General features: G+C 35.0%; 1 protein-coding gene across 2 annotated transcripts; it reads right to left on the bottom strand.

The window, feature by feature from the left end:
- Window positions 1-8,433: 8,433 nt before the first annotated feature.
- Window positions 8,434-11,314, bottom strand: LOC110427652 (zinc finger protein JAGGED-like). Of its 2 annotated transcripts, XM_021443199.2 has the most exons (5): window positions 11,095-11,314; window positions 10,849-10,940; window positions 10,225-10,356; window positions 9,894-9,972; window positions 8,434-9,575 (listed from the first exon to the last, which is right to left on the bottom strand). In XM_021443199.2, coding segments are annotated over exons 1-5 (807 nt in total). In that variant the 5' UTR covers window positions 11,097-11,314; the 3' UTR covers window positions 8,434-9,073. The 2 variants fall into 2 exon arrangements, 1 of the variants encoding a protein (XP_021298874.1); XR_016352107.1 differs by lacking the exons at window positions 8,434-9,575; window positions 9,894-9,972 and adding an exon at window positions 10,457-10,524 and having other exon boundaries at window positions 10,315-10,356; window positions 10,849-11,314.
- Window positions 11,315-12,668: the final 1,354 nt, after the last annotated feature.

The raw sequence follows: 12,668 nt of genomic DNA, 5'->3' as shown, positions 1-12,668 counted from the left end.
TATTCCAAAAGACTTCCCTAACTCCAAAATCACCAAGATTGCCCCTAGAGGCATCGTTAGTGTTGAATTTAATGTGCCCAGTTGGAGGTTTCATCCACTCAACATTGCTTTTGTTTTTCTTGCTAGCATAAGGGAAGATACCTTGATTAAGAAGCTTAGCGAGATCACAAATACTGATGTTAAGCTCAAGACACTTAGCATTAAGCCACCAAGCAACTTGAGCTTCCATAAGTTCAAAAATATGCTTTGGAACCCATTCTTTACACTTAAAAACTGCCTCATTTCTAACAGTCCATATGGTCTAAACAATAGCAAATCTAGTCATTTTCCAAATAGGTAAATTTTCATTAAGGAAATCAATATCAAATCATGCAAGAAAACAAGCAATGGGATCAAAATGAAAAACCCATTCAATGCCCCAAAATGCCCCCCACCATAGTCAAAGGGTCCAGGCTTTATCACAAACAAAAAAATAAGTGGCTTATTATTTCAAATATCTGTTTGTAGAATAGGCAAGTTGCAACCATATCACTAATGTTTCCTTTTTTGCAAGGTCATTTTTCACTGTTAAATGCCCTCTCAAGAGCTACCAACAAAATATTTAAATTTTATAAGGCATAAGTTGAATCAAACATGTTTCTAGGGCTTAGGATGGACTTTGCCATTAGCTGTAATAGCTGCTATCCTATAGAAAGAGTTGGGTATGGTAACCATTAGGAGTTTTCTTCCAAAATAGTACATCTTAGAAGCCTTTAGCAAGTACTTGGCTGTTCAAGAAGCATATGAACTATTCTCAGAGTCTGATTTCCCAATCAAAAAGATCTCTTCTCAAATCAATCTGCCATGAACCAAAGTTAGCCATACAACCATCTTTTCAAAAGGCAACTGTAAAGATCCTTGGGAAGGAAACTTCAAGAATGTGACCATGAATCCAATCTTCATTTTAGAAATTAGCCTATTCCTTATTCCCAACTACAATGCCTAACCCTTCAAGGACAATGGTAGCCATGTCACCTTCATTCGATAAGTGTTTAGTGATGTTTCTCCATGTATCAAAAGCCTTGGAGCATTTCCCTAGACCAGACATAAGTTTTTGTGATCAACACCAATTTTACAAACCAAAATCTTCCTCTAAAGGCTGTCCAGTTCATTACCAAACCTCCACAGCCATTTATTTGATAATGCCTTGTTTAAATCCTAGTGTAAACAAGTCCAAGCCCACCATAGTCACAAAAATTGTAGATAGAAGCCCAATCAACATGTTGAAGCTTTCTAACAAGATTAGGGCTACCCCATAAGAATCTCTTCTAAATTTTATTGATCTCATCTTAGACTTTGATTGGCATTTAAAAGAGTGACATGAAAAAAATTGGAAGGCTATTTAAAATGATCTTAATGAGAGTGACACGTGCCTTCATAGACAAAGCCTTTGTTTTCCACAATGCAAGCTTTCTTTCAAATTTTTGAACCACCGACTGCCACATATTGATAGAGTGAGATTTGTCCCCCAATGGGAGAGCAAGGTACATGGTAGGGATGTTACCCACTCAACTTTTAACCTTGGTAGCCCAATCATTAAGAATACTTTGGTTAATACCCACCTTATATAGAAAGCTTTTGTGAAAGTTAGTTTTCAACCTCGACATAAGCTGAAAGCATCTTAATAATATTTTGATATTAAGCAAACAATCAAACCTTAGTTCACTGAGGATGACCATATCATTAGCATACTACAAATGAGAAACTGAGAAGTTAGTGTAGCTTTCCTTAATTTCCTTCACAATTTGATTTTCCACAGCTTTATACATCATGGAACTAAAAACTTCAACAACCATATTAAATAACATAAAAGAGAGTCAGTGGCCTTGTTTGAGTCCTTTACTTATTCAAAATTCCCTTGTTAGAGAGTCGTTAACTAACACCAAGATAGTGGCAGTAGAAGTGCAAGAATATCCATATGTGTCGTTTTCCTCTAAATCCCATTTACACCATAACGTGCTCCAAGAAATACTAGGACACATTATTAAAGGCCTTCTCAAAATAAACCTTATATAAAATTTATAAACTATACTATCTATTTTGGTAATTGCTGAACTTTTTGGGTTTAGATTTGTATTTATATTTTGCATATTCTTTTTGATAATTTTTATTTAATAAATTAAAAAATAATTAATCATTTATATTTTTAAAAAAATGTCAAAGGGGCAAAGACTCTTTACCTTCACTAGATCTCATGGGGTAAAAATGGGGAGGAAATTCTTCTCTAAAGTAGGCATTGGTGCAAGGCTAGAGGTGTTGGGATCTCAACTTTTGCATACCATAAAGTTAAGAAAATTATATTTGTTGGCTAGGCAAGAGTGATATCATGTTATATTTCTTAACTGTTGCTGTATTTTCAAAATAAAAAGTTAGCTTTTCATATGAAAAGCTATCTTAGCTCAAAAGATATGTCACATGGTGTGACATAATGTGACTATTGGATTCTAGATGCATTTTTCATGTGAATAGTTATGTCTCTTAGTGAAGTAACATGTTGGAAAAACACTTTTAAATCAAAAGGTTATGAGACAACAAGAAAAACACCATATCTCAAAAGTTTGGATTTGCAAAGTTATCTTTGCATATTGTAGCTCAAAGATTATGTCTTACGAAATGAATAGTTATCCTTTTATAAGGTGATTGTTGAAATAATACTTTTATCTAAGGATTATATCTTGCAAAATGCAAAGGCATAGTTAAGACAAAGAGGTGTGTTGATGAAAAGATTGTCTTGGAGAAGAAACACATCCAAACCTATATAAAGGACTTGTTGCCAACTATTTTGACACACAAAAAATCAAATAAGACAAGAGTATAAAAATCAAGAGTAAAAGAAGTGTCATGTTCTAAAAATAAATATAAACACTTAAGTTTTCATCATCTATCAAAGGAATCCAAATTCTTTATAATTTACTTATTGCAAAAAGTAAGCTCTAAGTCCAAACAATTTTGCAAACCCTAGAGTGTATCTAGCGGTTTACTCTCGTAAAACGTAAAGACAAAGTTAGACGTTGGTGTCATTGTATCCCTAAGTCTATTCACATGATTTTCCTTTTATATACCAAATGGTGAGGGTGAAATAAGTCTTAAAGATATCATCCATTAAAAGGCTTGTCTTTAAGTTTATTTTGTTAGTTCCTTGAACTCCATCTAAATCCCATTTTCACCAACAATTTTAAGACTTATTTCTTGTGTGATTGGAATTCAAAATGACTTCACTTAAAAAGTTGGCTACCAACATTGTGAAGGTAGAACTCTTTGAAGAAGAATCCATGGACGAAATTCATTTGTGGCAAAATGGTTCTACATCAGATTATAACATAACTTTTTTTTTCCTTATTTGATATGAATGATATTGTTTGTGATATGTACAGTAAACATACATTGGTTGGAAAGAAGTATTTTCATTACATCTATAGATGATCATTTTGTTATGAATCAATTTCATGAGCTTGAATGCATGCTTAATAGCTTTAGGCAATATAATGCTAATATGGATAAAGCTATTGTCGTGTATTCTATAATTGATAACCTTCCCCTTTCATGGAGAGACATTAAGAAAACTCTAAAACAAAAGAAAGAAGAGATGTCTCTTAAGGTCCTTGGTAATCATTTTCGAATAGAATAAGATCATGGCAAACAAGAAGAAGTCAAGCAAGATAAAACAAAAAGAGATTCTAATGGAAAGAATCTCAAACTTCAAATGTCATGATGGAACAAAAAAAATCAAACAAGTCAGTTTTGTACAACAAAAGAAAACATTTTGATGGTATGAATGACAAAAGGTGTAAGATCAAAAGGAACAAAAATGGTCTATGTTTTCATTGTAACAAACTTAGACACTTCAAGGCAAAATGAAGAGTTTTGAAATACAATCCATAAGGTGTGAACAACAACAAGTTTGTTGCTATGGTTTCCAAGGTCAATCTTCTCCAAGATGATGGAGCATAGTGCATTGACACTAGTGCAACTAAGCATGTATGCAAGGACAAGAGTTTCTTCAAGTGCTTGGAAGCTAATAATGATGGAATCGTGTTATACATGAGAAATTCCTCTATTACACAAGTGAAAGGAAAAGGCACCATAGAACACATATTTACTTTTGGAAGAGTACCTGTACTAAACAATGTCTATTATGTACTGAAAATTAGAAAAAAATCTTGTGTAGGGTAGCTTGTTGAATAAATATAGCTTCAAATTAAAATTTGAGGCGGATAAGTTCATTTTTATAAAAAGTGAACAAAATGTGGGAAGTGGATACTTATGTGAAGACATGTTCAAGCTTAATATTAATAAAAATGCTACTAGTTCTTCTTATATTGATGCCTCATTTTAAAGTTTATGATAGTAAAGCAACATTCTCTAATTTATGGCATAATAGATTAGGTCATATCCATTATAGAAGAATGCAAGATACAACTAAATTAGAGTTGATACCTAATATTGATGAAAATAATGATATGTGCAAGACATGCATGGTTACTAAAATCAGAAGAAGCTCATTTCCTAAGGTAGAAAGAACCTCTAACTTGCTTGCATGAATGCATTTTGATGTTTGTGACATGCATAAGACTCCATCTATTGGTGGAAAGACATACCTAGTAACATTTATAGATGACTTCTCAAGATGTTGCAATGTTTACTTATTGCACGCTTAAAATCTATAAAAATGAAATTGAATTGCATTGTGAATTGCTTACCACATGTTTATGAAAAGATATAGGAGGTGAATAATATGATCTCAAGTATTTTAAGTCTACTAGTATTATTCATGAGATTACTACCCCATACGCACCAAAACAAAATGGTGTAGTCGAGCATAAGAATATAGTTCTTACGAAAATGGTCAATGCTTTGCTTTCTAATTGAGGTTTGGAAAAGGATTTTGGGGCAAAACCTTATTAATAGCTTGTCATATACTAAATAGAATCCCAAACAAAATGAGTAAAGCTACTTCTTATGAACTATGAAAAAGAAGAAAATCAAACTTTAATTATTTAAGAGTTTGGGGATGTTGAGCCATAGTAAAAGTTTCGAAACCAAAGAAAAAGAAATTGGGTGAAAGGAATTGATTATATATTCATAGGATATGGTGAACATAGTAAAGCAATTTGTTTCATGGTGATAGAGCCTAATAATTTATATTCCATTAATATGGTCATAAAATCAAGGGATGCTATCTTTGATAAAATAAGGGTCAATTCAATTTCAAGACCTAAAGAACTAGTGACAGAAAGTGATAAACTTTCAAAAAATGGTGAGGAAACTATTGAGCTTCGAAAAAGTAGAAGAAGTACAAAAGTAAAGACATATGGATTCAAGTTTCTTATGTACTTTAGTAGAAGGTACAAGAGAATAAATATGTGAATACTTACCTTATTGCTTTTATGTAAAAGATGAAAGTGATCTTTAAACTTATAAGGAGACAATGTGGTTTGAGATGCTTTCGTTTAGAGAGAAGTAATACAAGATGAGATAGACTCGATAATGGAAAAAAAAACTTGAAAATTTTGATAATATTTTTTGTATATTTTTACAACACTTTTTTAAATTTAATTGCATTATACAAATATTGAGTAGTATTATAAACAAAATATAGTTATAGAGATTGTATACACTAACAATATTGTATTTTTTATATTGCTACTAAATGTAGAAAAATACAATTAAAAATTTAAATAACTGTATTTTTTTAAAATTATACAATATAAAAAAAATTGTCTAAAAAAGTTTAATTAAAGCTCAAATTTGTTGTAGTGATTCAAGAAATACAGTGACGAATCCATTGCTGGAGCTAGAGGCTTATACTAAGATCAAATAGTCAAACATTAATCGAAGGGTGCTCCAAACATTTAACCCAGAAAGGGAGAAAGGAAAAGAGGTTGAGTTGTGCTGTATGTTCTAATCACATCTGGGAAAACATTTCGTAGTTTAAGCAAAAAAAGTTTGGCCCAAGATAAAATTATCCCTTTCTCCTTGTCTGTATCTTTTTTATTATTATTAGTACTATTATTTGTCTATTGGATAATTCCCTTTCCCCCCCCTGATGCTGCAGCTTAATTAGGTGAGATGGAGTTATCAGAAATGCAAGCGAGTGGTGGGCAGTTTGCAGTCCAGCTTAACCTATTGCTTGGGGCGCACATGTTAGGGCTAGGTAGGGTTAGGCTAACTTTCATTTTGGTTTCCCAGTTTCTAACTGCGGGGTTTGAGTAGCTGGATGAGTTGTTGATATCATTCAGCCAATTGGAATGCCATTACTGGTGAGTTCAATCCAACATCCCAACCATCATCCTCAATCTCATAAATCTTGCAAACTCAAGCACCTGAAACTCTTGAGTTCTTAAATATTTATCTTGTGCCCACAACACATTTGGCTTAAATGTTGTCGTCGTCTTTCAAGGCACAGACTGCATTAAATTGTCTCAGTAGGTTTCATTAGCTATTCAGTAGTTCAGTTTGTAGGGTTTTCTTTATCTAGCTTTAACTAAGACACCATTATTAATTAACGGTACTTTTCAATGGAAAGAAACGAATCGCTATTAATTGAAGCAGAAAAAAAAAGGAAAAGAAGAGTTATTAAAATACTGTACTATTTTAACCTATAGGTTCTAGAAGGATTATTGTATGATTGCCAAATTTCAAAAATATATCAGATTTTACTGCAATTTGTACTGTTATAGCAATCAGAAAAGTGTGTTTAAGATTCTCTGGATCCCATATGTAGGAGTCAGCTTAGGGCTAGAATTAAGCCATCTCAAGAATCAAAGGTATAACCATGTGTCTTTATGAAGTAACTTTGTGGAACGGTTTTCTAATTTCCCATTCTTATTTAAACAGTCCTAGTCATTTTTTTTCCATTATTTTTTTAGCTTTAACTAGATGATTGTCAGGTGGGACAATAAAAAAAAAAAAAACTCTGTAGCTCTTCTATTTTCAGGTGATCCAGAAGTTCTTTAACTTGCTCTTCAATGAAATCAAAGCCGCTGATCAAGCACAGGCTGTTAGGAAGCCATATCGAGCTTAGGTTTGGTGAAACAAGAAGCTATACAAAAGCACTAGGGTGGAAACACAATTCCTTGATAATGTAAAGATCAACATATGTAGAATTAATTCTATGCATTATTGAAATCTAATGTAATTAGTGGATAAGCTCATGCTAGGAAAGAAAAGAAACTGATGGGAGCTTGAGAAAATCTGAAATGCAACATCCAAAAATCTACTTGGAAGCTGCGCCATAAACAAATTCCATTGTAGTTTAAGCTGTTTTGGAAGCAGAATTATACGTCAGTGTGCAAGTTCACTAGCTAATCTTCATATTTACTACTGCAGGTCGATTTTCAACATATCTTCCAACAGTTCTTGCCAACGTAATAACTCAACCTTGATCTCAAATAGTATTTACATCTTGCTTAGTTTATGAGCTGTGAGCTCATGGTTTCTGTAGAATATCGTGACATAAGCTACCTAGCTGACACTTAGCTGCGCGCTACTACTTCATAAAATATTTAGATCCTTACTGAATCTAAGAGTAAAAGCATTTATAATCGCACGGTAATTAAACAATATGAATATAAAGATCCCGCGCAATTGTGTGTTTGTGTGCATATGTAAATTATATCTGTTCAATTCTCTAAGGAAACCTTGAGGTCTTGTAGTTCAAGTTCTGGCTTACAGCTGAAATAGAGAAAAGGGATGGGGAAAAGATTAATTAGCTCCTATTACATCCCAGACGTGATAATAATGGAAAAATAAAAAGAAATTCCTTTTTATGCAAAGGGATGGAAAAAGTTACCTCCTTTTTTATTCAGATGAATGAACAAAATCCTCGATGACTATTATTTATAGATGGATAGGAAAGCCTGCAGTTAGACGTTAATATTATTATACAACTCTTCACCCCCGTTACCACCTAATTGAAGTTAAGCCAAGGTAGGGAAGAAAACAAGTAACGTTCATTGTTTACTTTCACTAGTGTTTTACCTATACCTTTTTCTTCAGTTAGCACCCAAAAGTAATGGTTTCGTGAATTAGAGTATTCCATTCTACTACTGTGGCCTTCATAAAGCGGAAGTAATGCAGTTCGTCAAAAGAAGTAACTTAGCTAAGTAGGAAAATACCCCAAGATGAGAAATTTTGCACTCCATTATTGAAGTTTAACATAAGCATCATGGACAAATTAAATATAAGTAAAAAAAATCAAAACTGTTGTAATGGAGAGGCGTTAGGGCAACACTGAGGAGGTCAGTAAAACTGGGAAAAGGAAGAAAAAGAGAAGCATTCATAACTGTATACCAGCACTGCATTAATATTAGGAACACAACATTTAATTAACAAATCTCGCGAGGTAAGAGGAAAAAGAAAAACAGAATAAAAAAATTCAGTGCTCATCAGACTTTTCTTGACAGAGTTGATTGTTTCTCGTCAGGAAACTCTCAGCAAAAATGTGTTCAATGGAGTTTCAGCAGCTTCTCTCTAGGTCATTGCCCATACTGTGCAAGCATGGTGTAAACATAAATGTCTCAAAAATCAAGAAGATCCCAATTTTGGTTCTGGAGAGAGAGAAACAGGACCACCCCTCCACCAGCTCCAGTCAAAGTTGGATGAATGCAACAAGAAAAGCACACTAAAGTCTAAAACATAGCAATAGATATAAGAAACATAAGAAAAAGCATTCATTGCCATGCAAAAAAAATCCAAATGCAAAAAGGGGGTTAGAAACTTTTAGTTCATATCTAACTTCTTGTCCCACCTCCCAGCTGTAGTCCCCATTTCTCACGGTTGCTTTGGCACAAAACAACTCAACCCCTCCAATCCCCACAGCTCCAAGCCAAACTAGCTGAGAGTGTCCATGAGCTCAAAAAGCTGCCCCAATCCCTGTACATAAACCAAAAACTTCTCTTTCTCTCCTTCCTTGCATGACCCCATTTGTCAGTTTGTTAAGTCTCTCTCTCTGGCTGGCGTGTCCAAGCAGATTAATATACTTCATAAACATAACCATAAAATTTAAAAGGAGAAGAAAAAGATAAAACAATCTTTAGAACCCGTCCTGAAATCGATTGATCGTTGAAGGATGATCCAACCGCTGCTGTGTCCCGCCTGCATAGCTCCTACCCCAATTCAACCCCTCTTCCTGATTGCTCAGTGACACGTCTCTACCACCAGCACCTCCTCCTCCTCCCCCCAAGTCCGCTGCCCGACTTGAACCAGGCCCGAACCCATGTCCAACTGGCGCCCCAATGCAAGCGTAATTAGGCTCTGGTTCACCCAGGTAGTTTAGGTTTTGGTGAGGGTATTGTGATGAACTGCTGCTTCCTAGGACATGTCCTACATAGTAGTCGTTCATGGGGTGAGTTGGGTATTGGGAAGGGTAGGAGCTGAGGCGTGACGGTGATGGGTGTATATAAGGTTGCGGTGGCTGCAATGGTGGTGGCAAGAGCGTTGATGAAGAACCAGAGAACAATCTTGGTGGGTAAACTGATCTGAATGGTAGCGTTGGATCTCCAACGTTGCCTCCTGGATGGTAGCTTGGATGGCTGCTGCAATGATTGGAATATTTCATGTCTTTCCTTAGCTCAATGTCATAAGTGGAAAGATTTGTAATAATCAAACTCATGAGGCAACTATATAACTTAAACGAATTTAATCAATTGCCTCTCTTCTTTAGTGCAAAACAAAATACTTATAAGATCTTGAAATCAAGTGGGTGTACTAATACTTTTGCTCCTAAAAAACAACATGAGTCATTTGATTCTGCAAAGAATTGAGGAAAAGCAACCTCAAAAGGAAGAATGAAATGACGAAGATGAAAAGGAGGAGAAAACTTTGATGTCGATCTTCTACTTGGAGAAACATACCCTAGATGCCCTTGGGCGGCCAAGTTATCGTTATTGAAGACCAGCTGACGAGCCCGGTTCAGTGTCTCAGTCTCCCTTTCTGACCACCCAACAACAACGCAAATCAAATCAAATCAAAAGCACTCAACTCCAAAAACCAGACCAAGAATTTCAGCGACGAAACCAACTTAGGTTTCATCAAGATTGACATGACCACGCTTCATGAGCAAAGCTATGGCAACAACCTCTGACGATTCCCTAAGTGTGTAGTAAAATAAAGATAGTGACTTGGCTAATCTACCGCAAAATATATGTTAAGACATATGCGGTATAAAGAATCGAAATGACTTGCCTTGTCGGTGGCGGTTCATGTGCCCCCCAAGAGCTTGAGATTTGCAAAACTTGAGGGAACAAAACCTACATTCATAGACCTTCCCGCACTCATCTTTCCCATCCTTTGCGCCGCTTTTCTTTTTCCTATAGCCTGCTTCAAAGAACACCAATTAAAGCAACTTCGATGAGACCATTCTTGGCCCAAAACCCGAACCCTAATTTACCCAATTCGTGTATAAATACTAACAAACCTGATTAAAACCCTCAATCTCTTGCTCTCCTCTCTACTGCTTCCTTTCTCATGTTTGATCATTTAAAGCTTCAAAAGAAACTTGTGCTCTTTTTAAGCTTATAAACACAGCTAGTCTATTCTATGTAGAGCATTGAAGAGCGTGAAAAAGAATAAACATTTTTTTTCTGTTCAAATCTTGAAGAACCATCAGTGTGTTTAATTTTCTTTTTTCTTCTTGTTCTTGTTTATTTCAAGGGTCTGTCTATAAACATGAGTAAACATTTCATGTTTATTAGTATTATTATATAGTAGTAGTATTTATTTTTGTAGAAGGATTAAAAAAAGGAAAGGCTTAAATTATATTGCCAATGTTAAGTATATAGTAGCAGTACGAGAAAATTGTGAATATACCCGAGGAGGAGCCGTCCTCGAAAACCTGTTTACCGTCCCTAGTGTAATCATCGGGCAAGTTGTTGAGGTCTAAAGGGTTCTTCTCTGGTCTCCTGCAAACACAAAAAGATGAAGACAGTCACAAAAATTAGGAGAAGGTTGGGAGAGAGACAGGGAGTCAAAGAAGAAAAGGGGAGGTTAAAGAGAAAGAGAACATGAGATAGAGGAGCTGTGAAGGAGAAGTAGTGTTGATGTGGGGAGACCTACATGGTACCGACAGAGAAAGACAGAAAAATATGAGGTAAACAATCTTTCAGATGGGAAGATAACTAAAGCTTTAGAAAATTATAAGACTTCAGTTTGAGACTGCAATATAGAGGCTAGTTGAGTGAAGGTGGAGAAAAGGAGCTTTGAAAGTTCTCTATCAGTTTCCCTGCCACCCTCTCTGGACTCATCTCTCTCTCTCTCTCTCTCTCTCTCTCCTCTCTCAAATTGAAAGAACAATAAGGGACAGTGGGTCTCGTGACTTTAAAAAGGGGAAGGTGAGTGTTTGTGTTTATGTTTATTGGAAGTCCTCAGGCAGGTGTTGGTGTGATTTGGTTGGTTTGAGAGAAGTACGTTTGCCTTAGTGAAGAGGGCCTATAGAGGTCTATTGCCCTAGAAACTAGTTCCATGAAATAATGAAGGTGCGCAAAATAGTTACAGCGGTCGCTAACAGGATTTGCCATAAAGAGATTGCAGTCAAACGCCTCATGTCCTTATGTCCTTTGCACAATAAGGCATTTAAGCAAAAGTTTCAACAATCCAAGATGATGGAAATTTAGACATGGTTCAAGCCTAGCTAGCCCTAAAATTAAGCTGCTTCCTACTCATTATTTGAAGATCAAGGAGGCATGCTAAAAGGTTAATGGTTGGTCCCCGTGTAGCTTTAAGGCTTCCTGGGCATCATTGTACCCTGAGCTTTGCCATGGAACATGGAACTGTTACTATCAAGATCTCATCATCAGGTTTTTTGTGATCTAAGTTGGGATATAGACTGAACCCCACAAAAGTGTTGTTTTATTCTTTGGAAGTTCCTTGGTTGCTTGATCAAGGTCCTTTTCAATCAATATAAAAACAAAAAGTTATTGTGCTTTGTTTTCTTTTATATTTTTTTGTTTCCATTTTTCACTTGAAAAAATCAGCTAGTCGCTGTGCCCGTAGCTAGATAATTTCTCTGTTCTTTTCCCCCAAATACTAAAAACTCCTCCAGAACCCGCATAGCAAAACTATGCATTGAAAGATCATCAAATGAAGAGAGTGGTGAAATTATAGCTCCACTTCAAATTTTGATGCTTTAGAATAAATTTAAGAATTTGACATTTACCCTCTCCATTTGAAATTGAATGTTCACTTTTCAAACAGCACCAAATTTTAGAATTCATGTATTTTATTCTTTACTTTACAACCATTGCCCTTAAAAATTATAAAAGCTAAAGGGATCCGCCTAAATTTAATATACCAATGAAGGGTAACATTGTAAAAAAGTGTTATATTTTGAAATTTTAAAAAATTCTCGAATAATATTATCAACCATCAATTTAAATAGGAAGGAGAATAAATATTTACAAGGTATTATGAATAATTGAAATGGAAAAATATTTACAAAATTTTTGTTTTGGTAAGTCAAAGGGATTTATTCAGTAACCAGATAGTTACAAACTAGCAAAATAGCTAGTCAAGCGAAAGAACGTATTCTTTGCAAAGACAAAAGCAAACCAACAAAAGCAACCTCAAAATGAAAACAAAGATCAAAACACCAAGAGAAAGACTACACACCCTGAAGAACTATTTTAAAAGAC

Source organism: Theobroma umbraticum, unplaced genomic scaffold (assembly GCF_002168275.2).
Source record: "Theobroma umbraticum cultivar Fairchild unplaced genomic scaffold, ASM216827v3 scaffold_2.0, whole genome shotgun sequence".
NCBI classification, from domain to species: domain Eukaryota; kingdom Viridiplantae; phylum Streptophyta; class Magnoliopsida; order Malvales; family Malvaceae; genus Theobroma; species Theobroma umbraticum.
Note: the sequence above shows the minus strand (reverse complement) of the source record. Positions and strands in the feature narration are given on the sequence as shown.